The sequence below is a fragment of the Mus pahari genome, chromosome 4 (genome assembly GCF_900095145.1).
Source record: "Mus pahari chromosome 4, PAHARI_EIJ_v1.1, whole genome shotgun sequence".
Lineage (NCBI taxonomy): Eukaryota > Metazoa > Chordata > Mammalia > Rodentia > Muridae > Mus > Mus pahari.
The window spans coordinates 104,708,527-104,736,401 of NC_034593.1; the positions used below are offsets into that span (position 1 = coordinate 104,708,527).

Genomic DNA, 27,875 nt, shown 5'->3' on the forward strand with positions numbered 1-27,875 from the left:
TCCTCTATGGCAGGAAAAACTCCTTGATCTTTTATATTCGAGAATCTGAAACTTATTTTTAAAGAATGAAGCCAAACATAGAAATGACCAAGACAAGGTCTTGGTGAGAAATAAGCAGAGATAATCCAATATTATAAAGAAATAATCAATCAAAAAAAAAAAAAACCTGAAAAATTTGGTTACAAATAATATAGGAAGCCAAATTATATAAATATCCAAATTAAGAAAATTCTGTTTTAATTCAGTATGTAGCTCAATATGACCTTTAACTTCTGATCTTCCTGCCTCTAAAAATGCTAGGATTACAGGATTACAGTACGCGTGCGCATGTGTGTGTGTGTGTGTGTGTGTGTGTGTGTGTGTGTGTGTGTATTTGGTAATGTTAGAGACTAAATCTGGGGCCTAGCACTTAGTAGGCAAGAACCATACCACTAAGCTATACCACAATCCCCAACAAACTTCTAGATCCTCCCAAGCACCAAATGATTTATGTTTCACAGCTACTGACACCAACTGATAATGGAGCTAAGCAACTGTGGGTATCAAACTTGATATACAGAGGTACAAATGAGTGCAGCACAACAGGTGACAAAGCTCGCATGAGTCTGAACGATTTAACAATGAAAGGATAAACCATGAGGGTATGACAGAACAAGTCACCTGAGGATAGCAGAAAGTGACCCAAAAAACAGAGGAGCAAACCACCTACGGACGGGTAACAAGCCACGTCCCACTAATGTCTCCCTTACGCAGTGATGTATACTGACAGACAGCTTGGACAAAAATGGCGTTAGTACTTTAAAGTGATAAGATTGGAAAGGTACTATACACCCAACTTTCCATGAAATAGATGGTTCAGACACTTAAGGTATGAATCCCTAGAGCAAGGTATTCCATGAAGTGATTTATGCCAATGAAAGGTCATAATGAAATATACTAGGTAGCAATATAAAGCAACTAATAAAAGATGTGTGTGTACATAAGCTACAATGTAGTCATAGAATAAGCAGCACATATGTCAAAATTATGATAATTTAAAAAGAAGAAAATATGAAGTATATTATAAATATATTCATTATTAAAGTATTATATTCAAATATAAGTTAAGACTATAGTATTTTCAATACACATGATCTATCGAAAGGTATTAAGTAGTTTATGAGATTAAAAATAATGGTATGAGGTACCCTTTGAAATGTACAATTCTCAGGGGAATCAAAATGGTTATTAAATACCTTAAGTTAATGATGTTCATTTGACTTTTGTACCCCAAACAATAACAAAACCAATAACCCTTATGATTTACTACTTACTAAAGGTTTTGTTTTGTTTCGGGGTTTTTGTTCTTGCTTGTTTCTTTTTTGAGACAGGATCTCTTAGTCCTGGCTGTCATGGAACAATGTAGATAGACCAGGCTGGCCTCGAACTCTCAGAGATCCTCCTGCCTCTGCCACCCAATTGCTGGGATCAAAGGTGTACGCCACAGAACAGATGCCATGATAACTTGATTGAAACAATTACTTTGCTCAAATACAGCAGAGCTAGAGACCAAAGACTATAATCTCTTTCCCCTCTGAAAATGGATTTTAAAAGACAGAGGCCAAGTTAGTTTACTAGAAGTAACAAAAAATAGGCCATAAATGACACAGGTTAATCTATGACCCTATATAACACACCTAACGATTCTGGGAGAGTTATATCCCCATCTTCTAATAGATTCTCTTTCTTTAACATTTTGTTTTTATCCCTGCATGTGTGTGTCTGTCTGTGCCTGTCTGTTTTTCTGTGTCTGTCACATGTGTGCATGTGCCTGTGAGGTGGAGAAAAGAATGTCAGATCCCTTGAAGCTGTAGTTACAGGCAGCTGTGAGCCACCAGATATGGTGCTGAGAACTAAATTCTGATCCTCTGCAAGAACAGCGAGCACTCTCAACTTCAGCCCTTCTTTTATCGATTCTTAGAAGGGAATAAAATCTACAAATGGAGTTAGCACACTTGAGAAGTGTGCTCATTCTTTTATTTGCAGAGCAGTTTCACAAGCCCAGAAGTTATCCCACAGCAAATACTTAAATACCAGTGACTTTACTTCCTTAATGACACCGGACTCTCTTTGACCCAAATCTTGACACCAGAAAACAAAAACAAACAAACAAAAAGCCCAAAGGGGACACCAAAGCCTTCAAGTCAAAATGGCATTCTCAGAAAATTATATGACATTTCTCTACTGCAGTAAAGATACGAGAAAAATCCTAAGACAGTTTCACTGGAAAAGAGAGTGGCATATGTTTTGCCAACGGTCTCTTCACAAACCTCTTCAAAAGCCATTCAAAGACAATAATAATTTAACAGGGCCACTCAGATCTTTCTCTCTCAGAATCTTAGGAGTGAAATCCAAAAAAAAAAAAAAAAAAAAAAAAAGCCACACCCACAGGCAGGTTAGCTAACAGGACTCTCATTCTTCCTGAGACATAGCTAAGGCAAGCTGTTAAAGAGATTCATTCCATCTGCCAAAAAAAAAAAAAAAAAATATTGAGGAGGGGGCCTGTTTGCCTGTTTGTCAGTTCTGTTTACTGAGTTGCAGGAAATGAAAGAGTCCCCGATCTTAGAACTGCAGCCCTTCCCTTTTGGTGAGAGTACGCGAGAGCAACTCAGCAAAAGTGGTAGTGGCAAAGGTAAGACCTGAACCTGCCGGTAAGGAGCTACGTGGCACTAAGCAAATAGTGGCTTGTCTCCCTCACCCTCTGCTTCCGCCCCAATCATCTTCCCCTTTGGTTACCAGTTGCTCCAGATGCCGTAGAGGAGTTCCACAAAAGCGAAAGAGAGGTTCAGGCACAGGAAGAAAAACAGGTTCCGGGATGTCTTGTCCGACAGGATGGACCTGGGCACGATACAGGTGATCAGAAGCAAGCAGGAGCCAAGGGGGTTGCGGGGACCCTCTCAAAATCCACCCAGTCCGCATGCTCGGTCCACCACAGCAGGAGGCTGACGCTCCCGTGCTGGACCTCAGGCCATCCTCAGCTCCCAGCTTTGTCTCAGCATCCCGGGCAGCCCCCTCCCAGCAAACACATCACCCCGCACCTAAACCAGCCCGAGATCTTGCCGAACAGATTGAACTTGGCTGGTTTGTATTCATCATCCTTGATGGACAGGGGCAACATCTTCTCCACCCGGCGAAGGGCCGGGTCTCCGTCCCTCTAGAAGTGACTCGGTGTGGTGGCGGCAGTGACAGCGGTGACGATTCAAACGCGGACCCCAAAGCGCTTGACCGCCGCGGCACCGCCGCGAGACCCAGACACAGACACACACCCGGGAATTCGAGGACTTCCGGCCCGGGCCGCGCAACGCGTCCTGGGACGGGAAAGCGGGAGGCGGGGGCGGGGGCGGGGGCTCCGGCAGGGGAGGGGCCTACGGGAGGAGGCGGGGCTTGGGGGCTGCGGGAAGTCCGGGCTGAAAGCTTGGGGAGTCAATCTCTAGCTGAGCTGGGGGGTCCTATCTCCCGAACTCACGAGAGATACCCCTGCTGGCGCTCTGCAGACGCGGCTGAGTGGTTCAGGGCCCGCTGTCACCCACCCGGATCGTCCACCACATCGTCCCCGGATGCGGTGCAGCCCGCTCCTGCCCCTTCAGCATTAACCCCCTAAAGGACCTCAAATCCCCGCTGTGCCTTAGGCAGCATCACTGAAAAGCCCAGGCGGCCACGTGCTGCGCCGCCACGGCGCGGGATGTGCGAGGATGGCTTCGCGAGGTCAACGCTAAGGGAGTCCACCCCCACCCGCGGAAACCGTCACGCGGGACGAGATCGTTGAGTGTTTTGCAAAAGAAACACTTAAAGGTATTTAAAAAACGTCCTTTAGGAAGAGGGCCATAGACTATGGCCTTGAGGTCCGCTTCATGATCTTTCTCCCCTGCAACCTCAATTGGTTGCAGGTTGCAGCCCTGAAGGCAACCGCAGACACGTTCCTTTAGTATCCTTGTCACCCCCAAGACAGTAGCTGTCACTATGGTCCATTTCAGGAGGTGCAGATACAAGCCTGCTTAGGGGGGGGGGGGGGAATGGCTGGGGATGAGCCTTGCGGGCCTGGGCTGGCTAGAGGGACACTCTCCAGCATCTTTCTTGGGGATTGTTTAGACAAGGTCAGCTGGCCAACCACGTGAATGATTAAAAGTTGTTACCTAGAAGGGGAAACCCCGGATAGAGGGTCTGGTTTGGGGAGGTGGCTTGGAAACTACAAAACCGAGCTTCTTGGGAATGCCTTTTTGCCTAACAGGAAGTGGAGCTTCACCCAAAGGGAGGGAGGGGTGGCCACTCAGGGACTGTCCCCTGCTCCAGGCACTCACTTTGCAGGCGGCGCATTCCTAGGTTATCAATTGGACCAGCAGAGAGGTTGGAAGCCCAGTTTAGGAAAGGGGTGGAAAAGAGGCAAGCAAAGGAGATTCTTCTTTCGATTTATGCTAACCAAGCTGCAAAAACCCGCGGGCCCCGCTGCAATTTTCTGCACTAGAGGTGAGGCAACTGTAAAATTCTCTTGATTTTATTTCTCCATTTGGTACCTCTGCCTGTTTTGCCCTCGTTCTTGGAACTTTGTGGGTAGGAAGGATTTATTCTGTAATTTGATTTTTGATAATAGATATTGTAGTAATTTTTTTTTTAAATGTTCTTTAAGAACTGCTGGTAACAAACAGCTTGATTCTATATTATAAGTTCTAGGACAAACATGTCTCTTTTGTCTTTGCCATTATTTTCATGTAAGCAAATATTCTCAATTAGTAGCATTTACTTTTTAAAGGCTACTTTGCTGTTGTTGTTCAGAGCAGTTTTTAAATTCTACCCTACTGCATTGCTGAGGAAGCCCGAACTGGCTGCAGACTAGGTCGTTTAAGGCTAAATAGCTGTTGCAATTGATTTTTTTTTCCCCTTCAAGACTGCTTTATTTAAGTATGATGGTGGGGATGGTATCTAGAAATAAGTTTCAGCAACGGATGTCCAGCCTTCACATTAAGGTCAGCTGCGATTTGAGCCTATATGGTTTTTATCCTGCCTTTGGAAATAAATTCTGTATTCCATCTTGCACTGTTGTAAATCCGAAGTTGCTTAGCTGGCATAGATAGGAAGAAACCCACATTGCCTGTTATTGAATAGTTTTGAGAGACATTAAAGAAATTTCATTTCAGCTTTATCAATTTCCTAGCTTTATTACGATATAAGGTAGATCTGCTCTTGAAGATCTCCTCCCTTCTGACTGTGGCCGTGCTATTTTATCCTTAGCCCTGGACAGCATAATGGCCAGTCAGCGTTAAAGGCATTTTCGTTTGCAATATAAAGCACAGAAGGACACTCTTAAAACCAGGAAAAGTTCTAGGGGTAGAAGTTGTTGCGTAATCACTTCTTTTTGTAATCTTGAAATAATATTGACCCTGTTCATGTTAACCTACATATAGGTTAACATATGTCCCACATGTTAACATATGTCCCACGCATCAAAATTGAACTCGGTTATCATTTGGAGATTATCTTGTATGTGTTGGGTGTTGAGACTATAAAGCAAGATAAGTCAGAGTTCTTCTCCTGGAAGAGTTTTATGGAGAGGACAAATTAATGTAAAGAGAGGGAGGTGGGGAGACAGGCAAACCCTTCGGTATTTTAGAATTGTGCCGACTTTAGGCTGTGCACCAGCGATGAATTTGAAACAGTGAGCAGAGACAGCAATTGCTCGATGAGCCTTTCTCTCTGTGCGCACCCATTCACTTACTCCCGCAGTAATTCTTATCATTGAAAGAATGAGTGGGGAGCACAGTGCTTTTGAGTCCTCAGATCTGTGTTAGTGGTCAGCGTTTAAGCAAGTCTGCAGTCAGATGAGGCACTTAAGAAGTCTACAGTCATAGGTCCTTCGTGCATTACAAAGATTAAATGGAAGACTACAAAAGAGATACAGTAATAAAGGTTCTTAAGTTAATAAATGTATCTCTATTTTAAATACTTCTGTATATATTCAGTTAGTCGCTTTAGATGAATTGTGCACACTGTATGGCGTGGTTAGTTGTGTGGTTGAAGATTGAAATATGAAAGCAGAGAAGATGAAAGGACGGACATTCCTCCTGTCCTGGTCCTTTCCGGTAACAGACAGCAAGAATGAGAAGGGTGCCATCTGTCAACCTCAGTAATCCGTGTGGCATTTATCTGCAACCCTATTTTAGACCCGTGGTTTATTAGAGACATCAGATTGTTGTCCTGTGAAGTGTTGTTTTAAAAAGGAGCTGTAATAGAGGGTAAGAGTAAAGATGGATGTGAGTCTAGGAATTAACCAGTGATGCAAATTATATTCACAGTCCTCGGCGTCACTTTGAGATGTGTGTGCTCTGGTTTCAGATGCATCAGTTGGGACAGTCTCTGTTTACTGTTTCTGGACCCCCCAGAGAAATCTAAAGACAAGAGCACTGCAGTGTTAGCATCAGCCAACAAGGAAACACTATCTACCTTAGTCCCCAAATGTCATTTTTAGAACTTAGAATAGCAATTTTTTTCATTTAAAAGTGACGGAAAACATCACAGAAAATTCTTTGCTATCTTTTAATAGTACCAAGAGAGCCGGTTCCTCTGAAGCACTGAAGTCGTAAGGAATGCTGTTGTAAAAAATTAATAATATGATGAGGTAAGTGACAGGCTCTGACTCTTTAAAAAACAACTAACTAAAAATCCCAGTAAAATAGATCTAACATAATGTGCCATCTTAATGGTTCTCGCAGTTCTGTAGTCTCAAGTATTTTTATGTTGTTGTATAACTGATCTCCAGATAAAACCATCCTCCTCCACCTGCTCCCAGCGCTCAGCAACCATGAGTGTTCATCATGTTTCTGTGAGTTTGGCTGCACTAAATATCTCATGTAAGTGGGAGCATACAGTAATTGTCCCTTTTGTGTGAGCGTTTGTTTCACATAGTTTAAATTCCGTTTTGAGGCAGAGTTAAAAGACCATTGTATGTGTATATTACACTTCCCAAATTGATGATTATTTATTCATCCATGGACGCTTGGGTGTCTGGTGTTTTTGTTTGTTTTGTCTTGTTTTCTATTGTAAATAGAATTATATGACGTTGGTGAAATACCATTATTTTAGTCTTAGGTTGTTTATTGTTTGGATGTTGTTGTTGTTGTTGCTGCTGCTGCTGCTGTTAATGGTTGACACAGGGTCTCACTCTATAGCCCTGACTAGCCAAGAAGCCACTCAGTATGCATATCAAGTTGGCCTCTTAACTCACAGAGATCTGCCTGCCTCTGGCTCTGACTATGAGTCCTTGGATCAAAGGCATGTGTCAACAGACCTGGCTTAGTTCAGATTTTCTACATTGATTGGTTTGTTTTCTTGAAACTAAAAGTTCTAGCAGGCATTGAAGCGGTTCCAGCCCTAGGGCGGCTAGGCCATGAGGACTGTGAATTTTATGCCAGTCTTGGCTGTATAATGAGACTCTGTCTCCAAAATTACAAATAAAAATTTGGGACCAGGACTTATTAGAAAAATACCATCATGCCTCTTTTAAGGTGGATCCACTAAAATCATAGTATAGATGTTAGGATAAAATCAGTACATGTGGTACCCTGCTTTCTTTCTTTCTTTCTTTCTTTCTTTCTTTCTTTCTTTCTTTCTTTCTTTCTTTCTTTCTTTCTTTCCTTCCTCCTTTCTTTCTTCCTTCCTTCCTTTATTTTAACGTGGATGGAAGCCTTTCTAGGATTGAGCCATCTTGTGTTGGCCTTTTAGCAAAGATTAAATGAGGTATCTGTTTTTATCAGTTTGTCTAAGGATTGAGCCTGTGGCTTCACATACACAGTAAGTGTGCACCCTGTCACTGAACGTATGTTACCGCCTCCATTACCTTTCTATATGGAATACTCTTGCTATCTGTAGTAAAACTGAAAACTGAGTTCTGTAAAACACAGAGAATGCAAAGTAGCTCCGGGTGAGTTGGGGGTTTGATTCTGGCCCACGGCTCTGTTGGGGGTTTGATTCTGGCCCAGCACTCTGTGCTACAGGAAATACTTTTCATATTCTGTCCCAGCTATTGCATCTACAAAATGAAGTGTGCCTATTTTATTTTTTTCCTCTTCAAAAATTAGATGTGCTATCAGTTGGAACCATTGTCTGATGTAAAGGGAGGAAAGATCAGACAGCGTGTGAGGGCAGGGGCTATGTCTGCCTCTCTTTTCCTACAGTGCTGGTCACGTGGTAAGAGCCTATAAGTATTTGTTGACAGGATAGAGCGCCTTGGATTGTGTGACCTTTCCCCACCAAAGGGAAAAAGCTCACCTGAATGGGAGAATTCCATCTTAGGCTTAGTACCTGAAATACTTACAAGCCGTATTTCATATGCATGAATCTGTTTCTCTTCAAGAAGTGACTTTGGAAGCTGCTGAAAACGAGTTTCCGCTAGGAGGGAAAGCTTTGCAGGACAGTCCAGGGCTTGTCGTCTAACAATCTTGCTCTCCTCTTCTCCAATCCAATATTACTAAAAACAGGTAGAGGTTCAAATGAAAAGCACCAGTGTTCTGAAATGGCAAAAATTAAAGATCTGCAGATGGATTTGACTTCTTTTTGACCCAGTTCTCAAACTAATTTTGCATTAGACTCTGTTGGGCTAAAAATGCTTTTCTGTTTCTAGCTTAGTGCATAGTAACCACTGATGCCTTGGGTCCTTGTACGAGTTTGCAATGTTCTTCTTAGGAATAAGGCCACTCTTTGAGCCTCTTCTAGTATGCTTGCATTAAATTGGTCATCTCCCAACACATCATTATCATCTTAATCATCTGTGATTAAGTGACACTTCCAAGAGAAAGGAGAATGGCTAGGAACACTTTTTAGCTTCAATAGTTCACACCTGTGCACTATGACACTCGAGAGAACCTCCTTGTGTGCCTCAATGATAAATGGCTAGGTTGGAGGAGACAGGCTGTGCCTTAAAAACAGTTTCTACGGGGCTGGTGAGATGGCTCAGTGGGTAAGAGCACCTGACTGCTCTTTCAAAGGTGCAGCGTTCAAATCCCAGCAACCACATGGTGGCTCACAACCATCCTTAACAAGATCTGACTCCCTCTTCTGGAGTGTCTGAAGACAGCTACAGTGTACTTACACCCAGAAAAAGACTTTAGATTGCAGTAAATTCTAGCTTATCTTGCTTAAAATTTTAATGAAAAAACTCATTACAGGGCAGTAAAGTCTATAGTTTCATTACTTTTAAGAGCCCAAACTAAATTTTAATCTGTCAGTGTATTCATTACTTTATAGCTCATAGAAACAATCTTGATGGAAGAAGGATTCATTTTGGCCATTTGGGAGGTTACAGTTCATCATGAGAGGAAAAGCATGGCAGATGGTAGTTCCATGGTGGCTGGACTGTATTGCTCATTATATGGGGTCAGTGAGGAGATAGAGGTCTGCTGGACCCAGGAGGATGGATAACCCATAAGGCCTACCCTTGAGTGATCCTACTTTCTCTAGCTAGACCCCACTTCCTAAAGGCCCCATAATCTTCCTAAAGAATGCTGCTACCTCGAGACTCAGTATTCAGTCACATGAACCTATGAAAGGCAGCTCAGGACCAAACTGTAACATTCATGTAGGTGATAATTTTGTCTGCTTAAATTTGGTCAGTCAGACACTTCCTAGCTATCCTTACCTCCTAAACCTCTGGGGAAAGGATGATGATGTCTAACAGATGGTGATTTCCCACCCCCCACCCCCGGACAAATAAGTTTGTTCACCAAGAGTTTCTGTAGAAACTGAGATAATAAAAAATATTTCAATTCAGAGTAACCCCAGAAAGATGAGAGTAGGGTCAGGGTTGTAAATGAAAACAAAACTAGCCAGAGACTTGGGCTATCTATTACTCAAGCACCTTGGCTACATCTTGTGCATGTATATGTATAGAGAGAAGCAAAACCCAAGTTCTGATTGAGCCCTTCCTTCCACTTTGAGTTGAGTTTATCTCCTGGCAGGTGAACGCCCTTTCCTGAGCATCTGTGTTCTCTAACCAAACAAGTCCCAATCCTGGTGTTGAAAGCAGAAAAGAGGCCTGTGTGGCTTGGGCTTGAGGTCCCATTTGTGACTCTTTTGTCCCATCATCTAACAGTGACGGCCCAAGTCTTTTATGTAAGGAAACATTTCTTGAGTGCCCTCTTGATGGGACCTAATTTATATTTGAATTTATTCTGTTAACTTTTTAGGCATCTGTTGCAAAAATTGGGGCAATTGAAAATTGATTTATTTAATGTATGAGTGGCTCTATCTGCATGGACGCCTGCATGCCAGAAGAGGGCATCCGATCACATCACAGTTGGTTGTGAGCTGCCAAGTGGTTGCTGGGAATTGAAACCTCTGAAAAGCTACCCAGTGCTCTTAACCTCTAAATAATCTCTCTAACCCAAGTTAGGGCAATTTCAACATAGGACCCCTCAGTCCATTCAACTGTTTGACGTTACAGCACAGTTACAGACTCAGACAGTGAGCCAGATGCTATTGTACTTCCCAAAGATTGCCACCAGTGGGACAGTGAGATGGCTTAGCGAGTAAAAGCAGCTGCTGCCTAGCCTGTCAACCTGAGCACGGTCCCCAAGACTCACACAGGAGAGAAATGACTCCCACAAGTTGTCCTCTCACCTCCCCGTGCATGACAAGGGCCATTCCCCTCACAAAATAAATGTAATAGAAGAGATACATCCACTCTGGAAAGACTGATGGGACACAGTTGTAATATTGGAAACGGTGCCTGTCTCCATGTCTGGAGTTCCAAGGAGCACACGGGATGGACAGCACTGAGGGAGACTTGCAAGAATCGAGTAGACGTTTATTCACCTGGGCAGAAGGAAGTACTCTGTAGGTAAATGGCAAATAGAGATGGGCTTGCCCCTTTGCCTCAGTTTGAACGGTGCTATTTGCATGCCAGGAGCTGCTAGGCTGCTAGGCGATGGGCAGCTGTCTCTTCCAGCTGTCATCTTGCACATCTGTAGATCTGTAGACGGAAGGCCCACGTTTTGAGTCCTCCTCTGCATTCCACCTTGGGATGGTGGGGGGAAAGGCCTGGCTGACGAAGGCCTTTTTTTTTTTTGAGCATCTGTAGTCTGTAATCATCAGTTTTTATGCGAGTACATATCCTGGAGAAGGAGCCCAAAAAGAAACAGTCTGTGCTGTATCGGGCAGATCTCGCAGCGAAATGGCAGAACCGTTATCAGTCTCCTACCATCTGTGGCACAAGATGAACGCGGCAGATCCTGGTGGTCTGGTGCCAAGATGCTCGCTGTGTTCCTACCTGATGAGCCAGAGGACATTTTTTTGTTGTTGTTCCTGTTGTTCCTGCTCCATTCTGGCATATTTGTTTACAGCTTCTCTCTGCATAATTATTGCTCCTCCATTCTGAAGAAGCCAGCCCCAAGGAAAGAATTGAGCAGCACTGCTTCTGGAGACTGCTGATAAATAGAGCGTCTTAGAAAATTCAGATCTCCCTTTCCGTCTCAATACATCCGTGTGTTTGTAACTCATAGTTCCTTTACTGTGTACTGTTTTCTTTCTCACTTTACCTTATGTCCTCATTTTTTTTTAAAAAAGTTCCAATCATGATCACCCAGAAACCACTTCACTCAGATGCTTAAACATTCCTCCCACCATAACTCAGTAATCCCACTGTCCAGCATTCACCCAGGAGAAATGATGACAAATGCCTGCAGAAACATTTGCTCGCAAGTGTTCACGGCAGCAATATCGATAATAACCCAAATGTGGAAACAACCAAAGTGCCCAGCCATCGATGAACAGGAAAACAAAATGTGAAACATCTGTATAATAGAATGTTATCTGGCGGTGAGAATAGAATGGGGAGAGGGGTACCAGGAAGAGGCTTCACTATTTAGTGCTTACAGTGCAAATGTGAGGGTCTCTCGAGCCCAAGTAAATGCCAGGCAGGTATGTTATGCCCCCCCCCATCCCTGTGCTCCCGCCAGAGGCAGAGACAGAGTCCCTGGGGCAAGTGGGCTAGCTAGATTAGCCAAATCTGCAAGTTCCTGGGTCAGTAAGAGAACCTGCCTCAGTTAATAAAGTGGCTAATAATTGAGGAAGACACCTAGTGTCTGGAGTTCATACAAAGGTATGCCTACCCACATTCAAGATGTACATGCGCACACATATTACACACATATATATATACATGCCAAAAAAGAGATGCCTATGTATGTGTATGAAATTTTAAAATAATTTTTGCTAGGTCAAAGGAATAAGATAAAAAAGCCATATAATGTATAGTTCCATTCATAGAAATGACTAAAATAGGCAAATTCATTGAGACAGAAAATACATTTGTGGTTTTCTGGGGCTAGGGAAGAAAGAGATTAATGGGATTTGAAAAGACTGTTCTGAGTTCCCTTGGGACACTGAAAGTGTTTCAAAAATAAATCATTGGTGCTTACCTGCATTTTCAGCACTCAGGATGCTGAGGGAGCACAAGTTAGAATTTGAGGCCAATCTGGGCTACGTGGCAAGAACCCATCTTAAAGACAAAAACAAAAGCAAAAAAACAAAAACAAAATGCCATGTTTCCAAAAAACCCTGTGAGGATATTAGAAGAACATGCTGCTCATGTTCTTTAGATGGGTGTATCGTATGCAATGTAACATCACACTGAAGCTGTAAGAATGTCTTGGTACACGAATTAATTTACTTTAGTGACAGCCATACCACTGTAGACAGGCATGCTATCCAGAAAAGCTTGCCTTGGCATTGTTGCTGCTGCTGTGTATCCCAATGTGGCTGCAGGATGCCTAGGCAAGTGTCTCTCCCTAGACCCTAAATCGATGCAATGAGGCATGTAAATATTATCCCGTGTTTGCACATAACAAAGAGCTGTGGGCTTACTGGTAGCCATCTTTCTTATCATGTTTAAGTAGATCTTATTAGTCAACTAAAAGGAACACTCAAGCTTCCCTACCTTGGAACTTTGGGCGTAAGAGGCTAGGTAATACTGTGTTGTGGGGGCCATCCTGCTCATTGTGATGTTTTTAGCAGTACCCCTTATATCCACCCTCTAGATAGCAAACAGTATCTCCACCTCCATTATGACAACCCCAAAACGTCTCCAGACTTGGCCAGCTATTGCCTGGATGGTACAATAATCCCTGGTTGGAATACCTCTGGTGTAGGATAACAGTTTATCAAAATAACCAAAAGGATGTGTTCTTTACTACAAAGAGATGAGATGGGAGCATAAGTACAAGTAGAAATAATCACTGGGAGAGCCTTGATTTTGTTTTTTTGTCCAGAGACAAGAAGGATGTTGTAGTTTTTATGTTTGCAGTGTTTAAGGGTCGTATCTCATCTAGTGTGGTTGTCCGGGTGAGAGAAAGGCATAAAACATAGACTAAGAGCTATGAGCTCTAGGGAGTTTAGTGATGCACACCTTTAGACTCAGTGCTAGGGAGGCAGAGGCAAGTGGATCTCTGAGTTCAAGCCCAGCCTGGTGCAAAAATGAGTTCAGACCAGCCAGGGCAACATAGAGAGACTGTCTCAAAAGAAGGGGGCATAAGAAGCTGTCGGATTCACCTTTCAATGAGACAGTGTGGTTCCATGTTTTGCTTCATCCCTTGTGGTGTCCAGGCTCTGCAGCACGTCAAGCAGGGATGGATGGAACATGCACATGGAGGGGTGGGGCGGATGAAGTCAAGTCTGGAATGGGTGGGTCAGCAGGATCCTGGTCTGGCAGTGGATGCTGGAGGGAGGTCTCTGAAGGTACCAGGGTTACAGCTCGTTAGTGCTACAGTTCCTTTAGGTGATCGTCAAACAGCTCTCTCAGGAGATACTCAATGAAACACATTACGCACATACAGTTTCTTGGGGTGGACAGGGACTAGATAGACCTTGGAAAGTGGGAAGGGGTTCTTCTTACCGTGAAGTTTCATTGGCTGCCGGTTAAGGTTCTGGGGACACCTCATTTGCATGGAGAGGCTTCCAGGAAGCAAAGGATTATGTGACATTCCTCAGGTAGAGTGTGGGGGTTGGGGCTCCCCAGGTAAGGTAGAGAAGAGGAACCTCCGTTTTTCAACTAGCTCAGAGGAGCTATCCAGACATGGTAGACTTTGACCGTAAGTAGCAGGGTTGAGAGCAACAGCCAGATGGCCAGCTTTACTTCACAGCTCGCTGATGTGGGTTTTTTTGTTTGTTTGTTTGTTTGTTTGTTTGTTTATGTCCCACTGAGAGCCCAAGCTGTGGGTTAGGTGATAGGGTCTCCAGAAAAGACAAAAAAAAAAAAACTGAAAGCTTGAACTGTTGTTCAAAGTGCATCCAAGAGTGCTTGACTTCAGCTGTTCTCGTGTAGTATGCCCCTTGGACTGAAGTTTGGAAAGTCCTTTCTCTTTTGCTCTTCCATGCAAATTCTAAAATTTGCATAATTTAATTTAATTGTTTAATAAATGCCAAATGAAATATTTACGATCTATCTCGAAAGACATCAATTATTCAGCTCTCCGGAAACCTTTCCCATACAGGTAAGATAGGGGATTAGGTGTTAGAAGGCCTGTGTGACAGCACAGGGGACAGACTCCAGCTTAGGTGCATAAATGAAAGGGACGCTGTCAGTCCAGAGTGTGTTTGACATTGTCTACAGTTTACAAATATCTATAGTATCTATTAATCTCCTTTACTTTTCCCAGACTAGAGTGACAGATAGTGAGTGGATAGAAACACTTCTAGGTTTAAGAATATGCCATTTCGACTTAGCTACTGGGTAGTTTTGTGTCAACTTGACACAGCTGGAGTTATCACAGAGAAAGGAGCTTCAGTTGGGGAAATGCCTCCATGAGATCCAGCTGTAAGGCATTTTCTCAATTAGTGATCAAGGGGGTAGGTCCCCTTGTGGGTGGTGCCATCTCTGGGCTGGTAGTCTTGGGTTCTATAAGAGAGCAGACTGAGCAAGGCAGGGGAAGCAAGCCAGTAAAGAACATCCCTCCATGGCTTCTGCATCAGCTTCTGCTTCCTGACCTGCTTGAGTTCCAGTCCTGCATCCTTTGGTGATCAACAGCAGTATGGAAATGTAAGCCGAATAAACCCTTTGCTCCCCAACTTGCTTCTTGGTCATGATGTTTGTGCAGGAATAGAAACCCTGACTAAGACACTACCTAAAGTAGCACAAAGCTCTTAATTCTAGAGTCCTCTAATGCAGTTGGCAAAACCTTGTTTTACCCTGAGTGTGTTTATAAGTGACCATGCAGAACTGAACATGTGTTTTATGAGACCCATTTTTAAATTCAGTGCTAAAAGGATTTTTCAAGCCTTCAGAATCAAGTTTAGTAATTCCTGTGTCTTTGGTTGATTATCTTAGCAGCATGTGCTGTGTTAGTAAGAAAGTGCACGGAATGGAAATGTTAGGCTCTAAAGTCTTAGATTACCGTCCTCAAAGAGTAATTGCGTGAAGGCTGATGTTACTAATTTATTCATACCTTAGAGTGGGCCCGTGGTAGAGGAGGAGACACAAAATTGCTTTTCTTAATAGAACAAACCTCAGAACATAGTTTAAGTCCAAATACCCTTGAAGATTCTGCAAAAGTCTTTCCGTCAAAATCATTACTGCTTTTCAAATCTGGACTGGAAACACGAGAACTTTTGTGGCTTGTCCTTGTGAATAAGCTCTTCCCAAGGTCAGGCACGATAGTGCCTTTCTGTGGTCAGAGAACCCAGGACACTGAGGCAGAGGACTGTGCATTCAAGGTCAGCCTGTGCTACATAAAGAGAGACCCTTTCTCAAAAAAATAAACATAAATTAAGCTGCCTGTGATGCATCATGCTGTCCCATCAGGGAATGCCTTCCCTGAGCTGTCCATTCTCAGAAACTTAAAGGGAAGCTATGAAAGCATTCTGTGTGCTTTCTCTTTGCCCTTGAATTAGAGAAATCTTTCTATGGTTGTTCAGGTTATCTCCTGAAAGAGTAGGGGGAAGGATTGAGGGGCTGGAAGGGGATAGGAACTCCACAAGAAGACCAACAGAGTCAACTAAGCTGGACCTTTGGGGACTTTCAGAGACTGAACCACCAACCAAAGACCTTACACAGGCTGGACCTATCCTCCTGCCCCCACATATGTAACAGGTGTGCAGCTTGATATTCATGCGGAATCCCCAACAACTGGAGTGGAGTATGTCCCTGCTTCTATGGCCTGCCTGTGGATCCCGTTTTTTCCCTTCTGGGCTGCCTTGTCTGGCCTCAGTGGGAGAGGATGCACCTAGTGCTCCAGTGACTTGATGTGCCAGGGTGGGGTTGATGGGTGGGGCTTCCCCTCTCAGAGGAGAATGGGAGAGGAGGATGGGATGTGAGGTGGGGGAAGCACGGGCTATGATCAGGATTTAACATAAATAAATTAATTAATTAATAAAAAACCAAACCTATTTCAGAACATGAAGTGAGGTCTTAGGTGTATGTTGTTTATTTTAACCCAGCCCTGCTGTAAGGTGTCCTCTTTGCAGAATGACAGATTGCTTAGACTAGTCTAAGGGGTTGCTTGTGGGACAATGGTCTAGCTGCAGTTGCTTGAGTTCAACCACAGAAGTGAATGAAGACCTTAGATATGGTCTGTGTGTGAACACCACTATGAAAAAGAGCAGAGCCCGGTACATAAAGGCAGTTCTGTCTTAAAGAGAGTGGAGTCGTTACTCTGGACCGTTCCCATGGGTTGGTTTTCAGCAAGAGCTTCTAAGTGCTTCTTCATTCTTTATCAGGATTGAGCAATAAATATTCTGTCTGCTATGTCATCTAGGAAAAGAGTTTCAGTGAGGTTAAAAAATGGATCAAAGTCATCAGGAATAATACAGATACAGAACCAGCAGCCAGGAGACAAGATATTGCAAGCTTGAGGTTAGTCTAGGTTATATGTAACCTAAGGCCAGCCTGGGCTATATCCCAAGACCCTGACTCAAAACAAACACACTAGTAATAACAATCTCATGTTCTCTTTTTCTGTGTGTAGGTGTGTGTGCGTGCACACGTGCACATGGTCTCACATGAACGGGAGGATAGAGGTCAACTTGTAGCATAGCGTTCCTCAGCCACCTTGATTATTTGAGACAAATAATCTCTCTCTCTCTCTCTCTCTCTCTCTCTCTCTCACTGGGACATGGTGCTCACCCACTAAGCTCGACTGGCCAGTAAGCACCAAGAGCCCACCTGCCTCTGTCTGTGCAGAGGATTACACATGCTCGCCACCACACCCAGCTTCTCACATGAATACTAAGGATCAAACTCAAGCGTGCATGACTAACGCTTCATCCACCGAGCTGTTTCTCGCAGACCCTTATACTCGTTCTCCTCTGGGAAAATCCGTTCTGTTGACTTAAAAGGACTTTTATGTTGACCAGAAATTCCTAGTTTATTTATTGATTTTTTAATCTAGTCTCTTCATTAATGGATGTCTTTAGAGAATCTATTTTCCCTAGTCTGGGTTTTGTACTTGTAGACTAGGCCCTAGTGTGTAAGGACTGACCTTAAATCGAGGAAGAAAGGCAGACATTTTCTCTAGACTGTACCTAGTTTGTCCTGAAATAATATTAAAGACTCAGGCCGCTGCCTAGAGCAGGGTCTGAGAGCAAAGCGTGGTGATTCCACTGGTTTTATCTCTTTATGGTGCACTGGGAAACTATGCAAAGCCCTGATTCCTTCTCAAAGGCAGTCATGGAGGCTATACTGTAAGATGGCTACGACAAACTGGAGTTACCTATTGACAAAATGGATTCGAGATAGTTACCAAAATAATAACATACGGATATGCCTGAAAAGCTCAGTAGAGGTTTGTGGGGTAATAAATTGTCTGAAACCAGAGGCAGGGTTAATTGAAAACTATCAGTGTTAGAGCAGGAGGTAGCAGTCCAGAAAATGGCAATGTGTAGAGACAGAAAAATCATTTCTAAGTCTGTAAAACTGACAGAAAGATTTAGCCTGTACATTAGAGAGGTTGATTAGTTAGAACTTTCTAACCAGTGAGGAACCAAGCTATCCTCTTCTGTTGTGTTCACTGCTACGATTCCATGGTTAGCTTGGTCTGTTCTGTTAGAGGTAGGGTCTCAGTATTTATTATGGAGCTCAGGCTGTCTTGGAAAATGCCATCCTCCTGCCTCAGCCTCTTGAACGCTGGGATTGCAGTGTGCATCACCATACCTTGTGGTCTATGCTGTGAGACCTGGTCCTGTGGAAATACAAGAGCCACCCACCCCCCTCCCCCTCTCCAACCCTCTACCCCCTCCTCCGTCTTGGATACTCTTCCATTGCATTAGAGACACCATGGCCAAGGTAACTCTGACAAAAGAAAACATTTTATTGGGATCTTGCCTACAGTTTCCCAGGGTTAGTCTGTTATTCTCATGGTGTGGGGAGCACGGCGGCAGGTAAGCAGAGGTGGTGCCGGAGAAGAAGCTGAGAGCTTTACACTCTGATGTTGTAGATAGCAGGCAGACAGAATCAGAGATGGGGGTGAGGGAGTGGGGAGAGGGGGGAAAGGAGGGAGAGAGGGGGAAGTTGGGAGGGGGCTTTTGAAACTTTAATGCCCACTCCCATTGACACACTCCTCCAACAAGGCTACACAGCTCCTATCTTTCCAAACAGTCCAGCAACTGGGAGCTAGGCATGCAAATATAGTGCCTACAGGGGCTATTGTCATTCAAATTACCACGCTCTCCTACTTCAACATGCATGTGAATCCTGACAGAACAGCACGGCCTACAGTCTTGAGCATATAGGCATGGATGTTCTGGATATAAAACCTAGTGCTATTATTCAAATTGTTTAATAGCTCCAGAAAAGTTATTGAATCCCCATGAGTTGTCTAAACTATCAAATGAGGAAAAGATGAAGGAAGACAAAGGGGGAGGAGAAAGGGGGGGAAAGGAGGAGGAGTAGAAGGAGGAACAGGAAGGGAGCTCCCGTGGTTACTGCCTGCACAATATCAAGCTAGCCGGGACATCCTCACAATGAGTGGGAGGGCCGTGAGTTCCCAGCCCTGAGAGCTATTGATAGTTGATGCTGATGCATCAGGGTGAAAGAGACATGTTTTTCATTTTCTTTTGATGGGTTTGGTCCCTGGAGGTGAACTATACTCAAGGAGTAGACCCAAACTTAGGCACATATGGTCAGCACGAATCAGACTCTGGATTATAGTGGGACTCTGGACTCACCAGTGGTGTAAAGAATGACACAGAGACTTACTGATTGTTATTATTGCTTAGGCCTTAGGTTAGTCTACCTCTCAGCTAGCTGGACTGACTTAATCTTATTATCTTAGCTCACAACCCCCTCCACGTGGCTAGTTCTTTAACACTCTCTCTCGGTCCTGGTACATCTGACCGCCTCGGTGTCCTGCTGGCAAATGTCCTTGAGCCTGGTCTTCTCCATGAGACTCTCTCTCAGCCCAGAAGTTCCACCTTCTCTTTCCTGACTAACAATTGCTTGTCAGCTCTTTATTAAGCCATGCAGCAAGTGAGGGAGGTGAATGCTCACAAAATACTGTGGCAGGTGATGATCCCGAAGAATAACAGTACCCAACAGTACCCAACTCCCCCCAGTACTCAGCTCTCTGCACGTAGAGCAATCTGCAATGGAATAGTACAAAGACAACCTTCACACATTGTACTAAAAGGTTACCCCAACAGTGGGTTCTTCTTAAAAGACAAAAGGATGACCTGAAGTGGTGTGGGAAGTGGTGGGGGATGTGGGAGGAGCTTCTGGGAGGAGCGGGAAATGCATATGATCAAAATACATTGTATGGCGTTCTCAAAGAATTGATAAACATATTTTTAAAAGAATGTAAGACCACATTTTTTAATATTTGTCAGACCAAATCACTTTACAAATGAATGTAAATCCCTGACAAGAGTGGTCAGTGACTTAATCGAAACATAATGACCGTATTTTATTGCCGTCTCTACTCCAGGGGTTGTCACATCTGCAAACTTCCGGGAAGAGTCATGGGGATTCGAGTGCTCCGGTTCTCCCTGGTGGTCATCCTTGTGTTGCTGCTGGTAGCGGGGGCTTTGACCAACTTACTCCCCAACATCAAAGAAGACAAGATGCTCACTCTGCGTAGGGAGATCAAATCCCCGAGCAAGTCGGCCCTGGATTCGTTCACTCTCATCATACAGACATACAACAGAACAGACCTCTTACTAAGACTCTTAAATCATTATCAGGCGGTACCGAACCTGCACAAAGTGATTGTGGTGTGGAACAATGTTGGAGAGAAGGGACCAGAGGAGTTGTGGAATTCTCTAGGGCCTCACCCAGTCCCTGTCATCTTCAAACCACAGACAGCCAACAAAATGAGAAACCGACTCCAGGTCTTCCCTGAAGTGGAGACCAACGGTGAGTCAGAGCTGGATCGGAAAGGTCTGACAGGGCTCCTGTGGGTGTGTGGGCGGACTTCCGGCTTGCAGGGAAGTTATTAAAAAGGCACTTTCAAACACTTAAGCAATTTTCAGATTTCCAACAGGCAGCTTGGGGGGTGCGGGGGTGCGGGGAGAGGAGGGAACACAGAGGGAGTGAACACACAGGCATCTTAGGATGATAACAAAGAGGATAATGTTTAAATAGTTTAAAAGGTGTATGCTGTGTGGCACAGTACACACAGAGTGTATGTTATGCACTACAGAAAAAGTCCTAAGATGACAGTCCTAGACAGGTTTACTATTGCTGTGGTGAAACACCATGACCAAATGCAACATGGGGAAGAAAGGGTTTATTTGGCTTATTTGGTTTCCATATCACTGTTCATCATTGAAGGAGTCAGCACAGGAGTCGGGAGGCAGGAGCTGAAGCAGAGGCTAGGGAGGGGTGTTGCTTACTGGCTTGCTCAACTTACTTTTTTTATAGAGCTCAGGGCTACCAGCCCAAGGAGTAGCTCCACCCACAGTGGGCTGGGCCCTCTCCTGTCAATCACTAGTTAAGACAATGGCCTCCAGGCTTGCTTACATCCTGGTTTATAGAGGCATTTTCTCAATTAAGGCTCCCGCCTCTCAACTCAAGTTGACATAAAGCCAGCACAATGACATTTACTTCAACCTTATGTTTGACATTCTTTCCTTCCCATGTTTAACAGTTTCTCCGGTGTGTGATTTTTTTTTTTTAAAGTACCTCGGCTTTGTTAAGTGTTCAGTAGTTTCTGGGTGGATGTGTTATAATTGCATGATGATATTTTCCCTTCAGGCAGATTTTTTTTCCCCCATGTTGGAGACAAATCTCTTTAAGAATACATTTTTGATCCAGTAATTGGGTTAGAAAGTGGTCAGTTTGAATGGTCTGTATAGACACCCCGGTATCTTCCTGAATTTCTCATTCATGTCCACGCTGTTCAGTGTCTCTTTTTTCCTTTCCATCGCAGCGGTGTTAATGGTAGACGATGACACACTCATTAGTGCCCAGGACCTTGTTTTCGCTTTCTCAATTTGGCAGGTAATGTTGCTATTTTTTTTTTTTTTTTTTAATGCTACCATATGGGTAAAGTTTCATCTATGTGATACCTAACCCGGGCAGCTTAGCTTTTTAATGGAGGCTACTGAGACAGTACAGACAGTGTCTAAAACCATAGCTGAAGTCGTCATAGGCCAACGGAGATGTTTAGAGCTTACTTAAGACAGCATGAAAGTTGGCTTAACATCTTGAAATGGAAAATAAAAACGGAATTAGCTTCCCAAGAACAATGAAACGATCTGGTGCAGCCAAGACTACAATGCAGAAAAGTTTTCCCCAGTCCATCTGTGTCTCGACTGGCAAATGTACCTGTGCACTAACAATGTAAGAAACTTGTTCTACAAGAAACCATGTATCGCCTCAAGAAAATCGCATACTAGTCGAGCCCACGTTGAGAAATCCCGAGGTCCTAATTCTGTGCGTGCCGTTGTGGCGGCAGGTGTTTGTTTTGGCCTGGTTGTCCTCAAATGCCAGCTTGAGTGAGCCGGCATAAATGGCCTGCTAGCTCTCCCACTGAGCATATACTAATAATAGTTGGGCTTTGCAAGCTATGTTACAGATTACCTGAATCCAGAACTGTGTGCAGATCTTCTGATTAAATACTGTGTTATCCTGGCTGATCATATTTGCAGGAAGACCTCCCTAATACCACCTGCCACATAGCACCACAGGACTCGAAGGGCAGGTGGTGACAGCACTGTGTCCACGCCAGCCTTCTAAAAGCTGCTACTTTTAATTTCATGCCTAGCATATTGATCAATGAATTGTACTTTTTCTGTGCTAACAGTTTTTTTTTTCCTGCCCAAAAAGCGACATCTTCTTAGACAAAAAGTTCTTAGTAATTTTTCATCTACGAGGCTTCCACTTAAAGGTTAAAAAAAAAAAAATCAGCCTGTCATAAATATAAAGATAGGATCAGGTACAATACGAAGAATGTGATTGGTTAGAACAGCTTGAACAGAAGTATAAAGAAATATAAATGGTATTTTAAGTTTTATTCAGAAAGTATCAAGAGCGATTTCTATCTGTTGACGGAGGAGTATGTGACTGTGGATGAGCCTGGTCAGTGCCCTGCATGTCTTCACCATTTGGTATGCATGCAAGTATGCTGGAGAGGACGGTCACTTGTGCCTACACATGCCTGTTAACCACCCCACCCCCATCCTGCGTGGTGCCTTTCTCCAGCCTGAGAGATTTATCAGTATCTGGAGTGGGTAATGGTACTTCTTTGCCTTTATCCTCTGCCCATCATCTGAGCATCCTCTCTGCCTCCAGCAACAGGTATCACACTCCTCAGTGTTCTCGTCTGCCTTCTGCAAGTACTTTTCCAGCCTTCTGACCATGAAGCTCAAACTGGGTGAAGTTCACATGATTCACAAGAATGAAGCAAACTCTTACACTTTCAATCCTCTAAGTGCGGGGTTTTCTTTTCTTTACTGTTCCTTTTTGTGTTACCTTTGCTAAGTCCCCTCCTTCATAGAATTGTCTTTGCTACTATCTAGTCTTTCTTCAGAGATCTTGCCACATCCCTTACCTGTATGTATATGTAAATATGTAATTTATGTTGTATTTACTTATTTAAATTCATATTTTTGAAAAGGAACTTATAAATGGATTTTAATAAACGACTAGTTACTAATATGACCTGGCCCCAATAATTGAGGCAGAGCCCCACGGATTTTTAAAATCAGCTTTAGCTCAATTACTGGACTAAATTACCCCTAATCTATTTTTTTTTTTAAATGCTAGCCTGGTGAATTCCCCAGCTGTGCTCCCCAAGTACTTACTATTTGTATCTCACCTATTTCTACTGTTTCTGCTCCATCAGCCTGTCCTCAGGGTCTACTTCTCCTGGCCATGTGCTCAGAATCCATCTGGCTTAATGGCAGCCTTCTCCTCCCTCTGTCTTCTTTCTCCTTCACCTTCTTCTTCCTCCTCCTCCTCCTCCTCTTCTTCCTCTTCCTTTGCCCTCCTCCTCCTTCTCCCTCCATCCCTCCCTTCCTCCTTGTAGTCTCCCTCCATCCCCCACCTCCTTGTAGTCCACACCTGTGTCCCTCAGTCTGGTAACCGAAACTCCACCTACCTCTATTCTCTACAGTAATTTAACCAGTGGCTTTAAATTTGGGAGCAAGGTTTACACAGCAAAGGCTGGTAAACATAGGAATTTGCCTGTATGAGAGCAGCCAGATCTTGGGGGCCAATATTTAGCATTTGAATAAGTAGCAACCCCCCAAAAGGAACTATCGAAATCTGAGAGGCATAAAATATAACATTGTTTAAAATCTATATTGACTTCCAAGAACATTAAAATCATAATTGAAAAACAGTAAAAAAAAAAACAACAAAAACAAAAACAAATCAGTTCTATAACTGGGCAGTGGTGGCACAAGCTTTTGATCCCAGCACTTAGATAGTAGAGGCAGGTGGATCTCTGGGAATTCCAGGCCAGCCTGTTCTATAGAAAGAGTTCAAGACAGCCAGAGCTACACAGCACAGAGAAACCTTGTCTTTAAAAAAAAAAAAAAAAAAAAAAAAAAAAAAGATCACTTATCTCTTACCTCTTATCTCCTATAATAAGTCTTGAGAGCAAGTATTCTTTTTTGTTTGGTTTTTGTGTTGCTGCTGCTGGTTTTCAGGGGCTGGGGTTCATTTGTTTGATTGGCTTGATTTTTTTTCTCTATGTAGTCCTGCCTGTCCTAGAACTCATTCATTAGACCAGAGATCCACCTGTCTCTGCCTCCCCAGTGCTGAGATTAAAGGTATATACCACCACACACCAGCATGATCAACTTTTCTTAGAGCAAATTTTAAAGGACTAGTCTCCTTGGGGATTAAAATTTGTTTGAATCAGATACTAGAATCTGGAGAATATTTGTAAGGTAAGATTTTTTCAGAGAGGTTTTGGTTGTTATGGAATTTAAACCGCAAGCTTATCCAAAGACAAAGTTATGACATTGTCTAGAGTTAGAGGAAGTTAGGGTGGAAAAAATAAGGAGAATGCAGAAATGAGGAATAAGGGAATTGACAAACCAAACTACAGCCTCTGTCATACACAAGCGTCTTTGTCCATGTCTGCTCTAAAGAGACACCACACTTAACTGTTCCTTTTCCCCCTCTTTTCAGCAATTTCCTGATCAGATTGTAGGATTTGTACCTAGAAAACATGTCTCTACCTCCTCCGGTATCTACAGTTACGGAGGCTTTGAGCTGCAGACACCGGGGCCTGGAAATGGCGACCAGTACTCCATGGTGCTCATCGGAGCCTCCTTCTTCAACAGCAAATACCTGGAACTCTTCCAGAAGCAGCCTGCAGCCGTCCACGCGCTGATCGATGAGACGCAAAACTGTGACGACATCGCTATGAATTTCCTCGTCACCAGGCACACTGGCAAGCCTTCAGGGATATTCGTGAAACCCATAAACATGGTCAACTTGGAGAAAGAAACCAACGGGTATTCCGGAATGTGGCATCGGGCAGAGCACTTTCTGCAGAGATCCTACTGTATAAATAAGCTCGTTAACATCTACGATGGCATGCCCTTAAAGTACTCCAACATTATGATTTCCCAGTTTGGTTTTCCGTATGCCAACCATAAAAGTAAAATGTGAACTAGAAACAAAGACAAACCCAAAACATCGCGCTGGGTTTTCAGTGGCTTCTCCATGTTGTGTGTTTTTTGGTTTTATTTTTTGTTTTTTTCAAGCAACACCATGAACTCTTATCTAGTCCACAAGTCTCTATAATAGGAAAAAAAAAAAACAAACAAACACAAAAAACAAAAACAAAACAAAAAAAAACAACAACACAGTACTTCTAGAATATAAAACACATGGACTTCAAAAGCCAAGAACCTGGCCTTACCAGGATAGGACTTCTTGTGAAGAGCTTTTGTCCAAGGTGGTGACATTATTGTTTACATCTCGAGACTGCTCCCCAGTTTGTTTGAGCCTTGGCATTTGCCTTAAGGCTCTACAGCAAGCTGCTTCCAGAGACTCACAAGAGACAACTTTCAGCTTTTCAGTGAAGGTCAATTGTTTTTATTTGAAGCCTGAAATGCCTGCGGTATAGGGAAAAGCCATGTGAGGAGAGTTTAGTCTGAACTCAGTGTTGAGAGCCAGGAAAATTCCTGGTTGCCGGTGTCTTTCTGGCCCATCTCAGCAGAACTGACTGAGCTCAGCATGGTTCTGACGAAGTTGTCAGTGCTGGTGTTTCTGCTATTATACCTGTTGTGACTGGGAGTGTAAGTTTTCATGGCTGACTGGTGTTTAATTGGTTTTTATTGTTTTGGTTTGGTTTGGTTTTTGTGTGAGCCTACACTGCATGGATCACTGAAATGTGCCAGCCATGTTTCTTATATGCAACTTGTATGCAACAAGGAGTCAATGTGTTCCTGTAATCTGTCACCGTGTGTGACCTTGAGAATCTACATTAGTTCTTATATTTTACAGAATGTGTTGAATAAATATGTATAAAAATAACTTCTGAAAGAATGGTTAAGTAGAAGCTAGCAGAAATAAAAAAACTTTAGTATCAAAGATCTTTATTATTAAAGCATAGGCTATCTTGTGAGTATTTAATAACTATATTACACAGTATGTTTCCATCCAGAACCCAGGATTTTGTTAGGATTTTTTTTTAAGTCCCAAGGCACTATTCATCATGACCAAATTTCAATTACATAGTTGTTGAAAATAAAAAGGACTGAGCCATCATGTGAGAAGGCTGTGGGATGCCCTCAGAAGTTCACTGTTCCTACTACATGTTCCTCGCTGTGGGAGCCAATGTCTGTGTCCTGCCTGCTGTCCTTTGGTTTGACCTTGTTCACCGCTACTGAAAAGGAATATCGGGCCTCCATGTATCACTTTTCTTCTTCTCTTCTTATAAGGTGTGAAAACAGGAGAATACTGACCGCCCAAGTTCCACTGCAAGACCTTCCCTCCGTCAGTTCAGCGTCTGTTTGTCTAACAGTGTATGTGTGTGTGTTAATGCAATCAGAAATATATTTCCTTTGATCCCATTAAAAGTTATGTCACTTACATGCTTTCTCCAAATTTGGTAATACATTTTTTGCTTCTTGGTCATTCACTGTCAAGTAAATAAATGTCAGCCATCCACTGTGTTAATAGCTGAGCAGGCGGCTATAGGGACGTGGTCCGTGTTCTCTGTACTTGGCAGTGCCACTCCCAGTGAAGCTGAAAACTTGATGTGTTCACCAGGAATAAGTCTCCTATTGGGAAGATAGCCCCCTGTCTGATTGAAAATTTAAAAATAAGCATGTGAATTTTACTATTTTCCCTCATATTATAAACAGTCAACAAAAATACATTTAGGTCTATACAAGAAAGATTTTTAACCTGTGGCTAGACTTCCTAAGACCATCTTTCCATGCGGAAAGATGTACCACATGGTCCAAAATCACTTGTTCGGGCTCAAAATGACACCTGTGTAGCAGTGTAGCTCAGGAGCGGAGCCTACAGGCTCTGCTATTAGACTCTGGGATGAAATCCTTGCCAGACATCACATTTAAGGAGCCCCTGTTCGTCAAAATGTGATTGTTTTATATATATCCTAAGCATTGGAAAACTGAGGACAGGTTCCTATTCGTGGTTTTTATTAAGAATTGGTTGTAAATAATAAGAGATGGTATGTCTGACTAGAGTACAGCGGCTTCCCTGTGTCAGATGTTCAAAGTGTTAAAGCTGTTGGGGTGCTCTAATGCTAGAAACCCCAACATCCACTAAGTGAGATACCGAGAGCTCTGTCTGTGCACAGGACCCAGGTGCCAGAGGCTTGTTCCTTGTTTTCATTCTTTCTATACTTTCCCCCTTTGTTTTGTTTGTTTTGGAGACAGTCTTAATCCTTTAATGTAGTCTGGCCTCAAACTCAAGGCCCCTACTGCCCCAGTCTCCCAAAATGCTGAGATGACAGACATGAGACATCATCACACCTGCCTCTTAACATTAAAGCCGAAATGCATATGTATTCTATCAGTTTGGGCATATTCACAGCAGTGTAAAGAAATCAAAGATCACCCCTGTAATCCCAGCACTCAGACAGCTGAGGGAGGAGAATTCCTGTGACAATCAGCCCTGCTACAGAGTAAGACCCTCTCTCTCTCTCTCTCTCTCTCTCTCTCTCTCTCTGTGTGTGTGTGTGTGTGTGTGTGTGTGTGTGTGTGTGTGTGTGTGTTGGTCAGAGGACAACAGTGCTTCAGAGTCAATTAGATCCGTCCACAGGGTGGTTTAGAATCATCAAACTCGGATGCTTAGGTTTCATAGCAAGTGCCTTTCCCCACTAGGGCATCTCCCCAGCCCTGAGCAGATGCTTTAGTAGCAACATCTCCTTGCATCCCACTGAGCATAGAGCAAGATTCTGTGCTCGCCAGCCTGCTCCCAGTTCACTTGCTCC

General features: G+C 43.4%; 2 protein-coding genes across 4 annotated transcripts in view; one reads left to right on the forward strand and one right to left on the reverse strand.

Moving 5' to 3' along the window:
* The window catches only part of Slc30a7 (solute carrier family 30 member 7), a 66,185-nt gene extending 62,836 nt beyond the window's left edge, over positions 1-3,349 (reverse strand). Inside the window, exons 1-2 of the mRNA XM_021195893.2 lie at positions 3,078-3,349; positions 2,776-2,877 (exon numbers count right to left, since the gene is read on the reverse strand). Coding sequence (XP_021051552.1) covers positions 2,776-2,877; positions 3,078-3,157 — 182 coding nt within the window. The 5' untranslated portion in view covers positions 3,158-3,349. The remainder of the gene's footprint in view (positions 1-2,775; positions 2,878-3,077) is intronic.
* Positions 3,350-3,438: 89 nt separating this feature from the next.
* Extl2 (exostosin like glycosyltransferase 2) lies at positions 3,439-25,264 on the forward strand. Of its 3 annotated transcripts, XM_029538151.1 has the most exons (6): positions 3,439-3,831; positions 4,360-4,503; positions 6,575-6,649; positions 19,935-20,362; positions 21,378-21,448; positions 24,590-25,264. In XM_029538151.1, the coding sequence occupies exons 3-6, from the start codon at positions 6,642-6,644 to the stop codon at positions 25,073-25,075; spliced, it is 993 nt and encodes a 330-aa protein (XP_029394011.1). In that variant the 5' UTR covers positions 3,439-3,831; positions 4,360-4,503; positions 6,575-6,641; the 3' UTR covers positions 25,076-25,264. The 3 variants fall into 3 exon arrangements, with proteins under 3 accessions (XP_029394011.1, XP_021052283.1, XP_029394012.1); XM_021196624.2 differs by lacking the exon at positions 4,360-4,503; XM_029538152.1 differs by lacking the exons at positions 4,360-4,503; positions 6,575-6,649.
* The last annotated feature ends 2,611 nt before the right edge of the window (positions 25,265-27,875 follow it).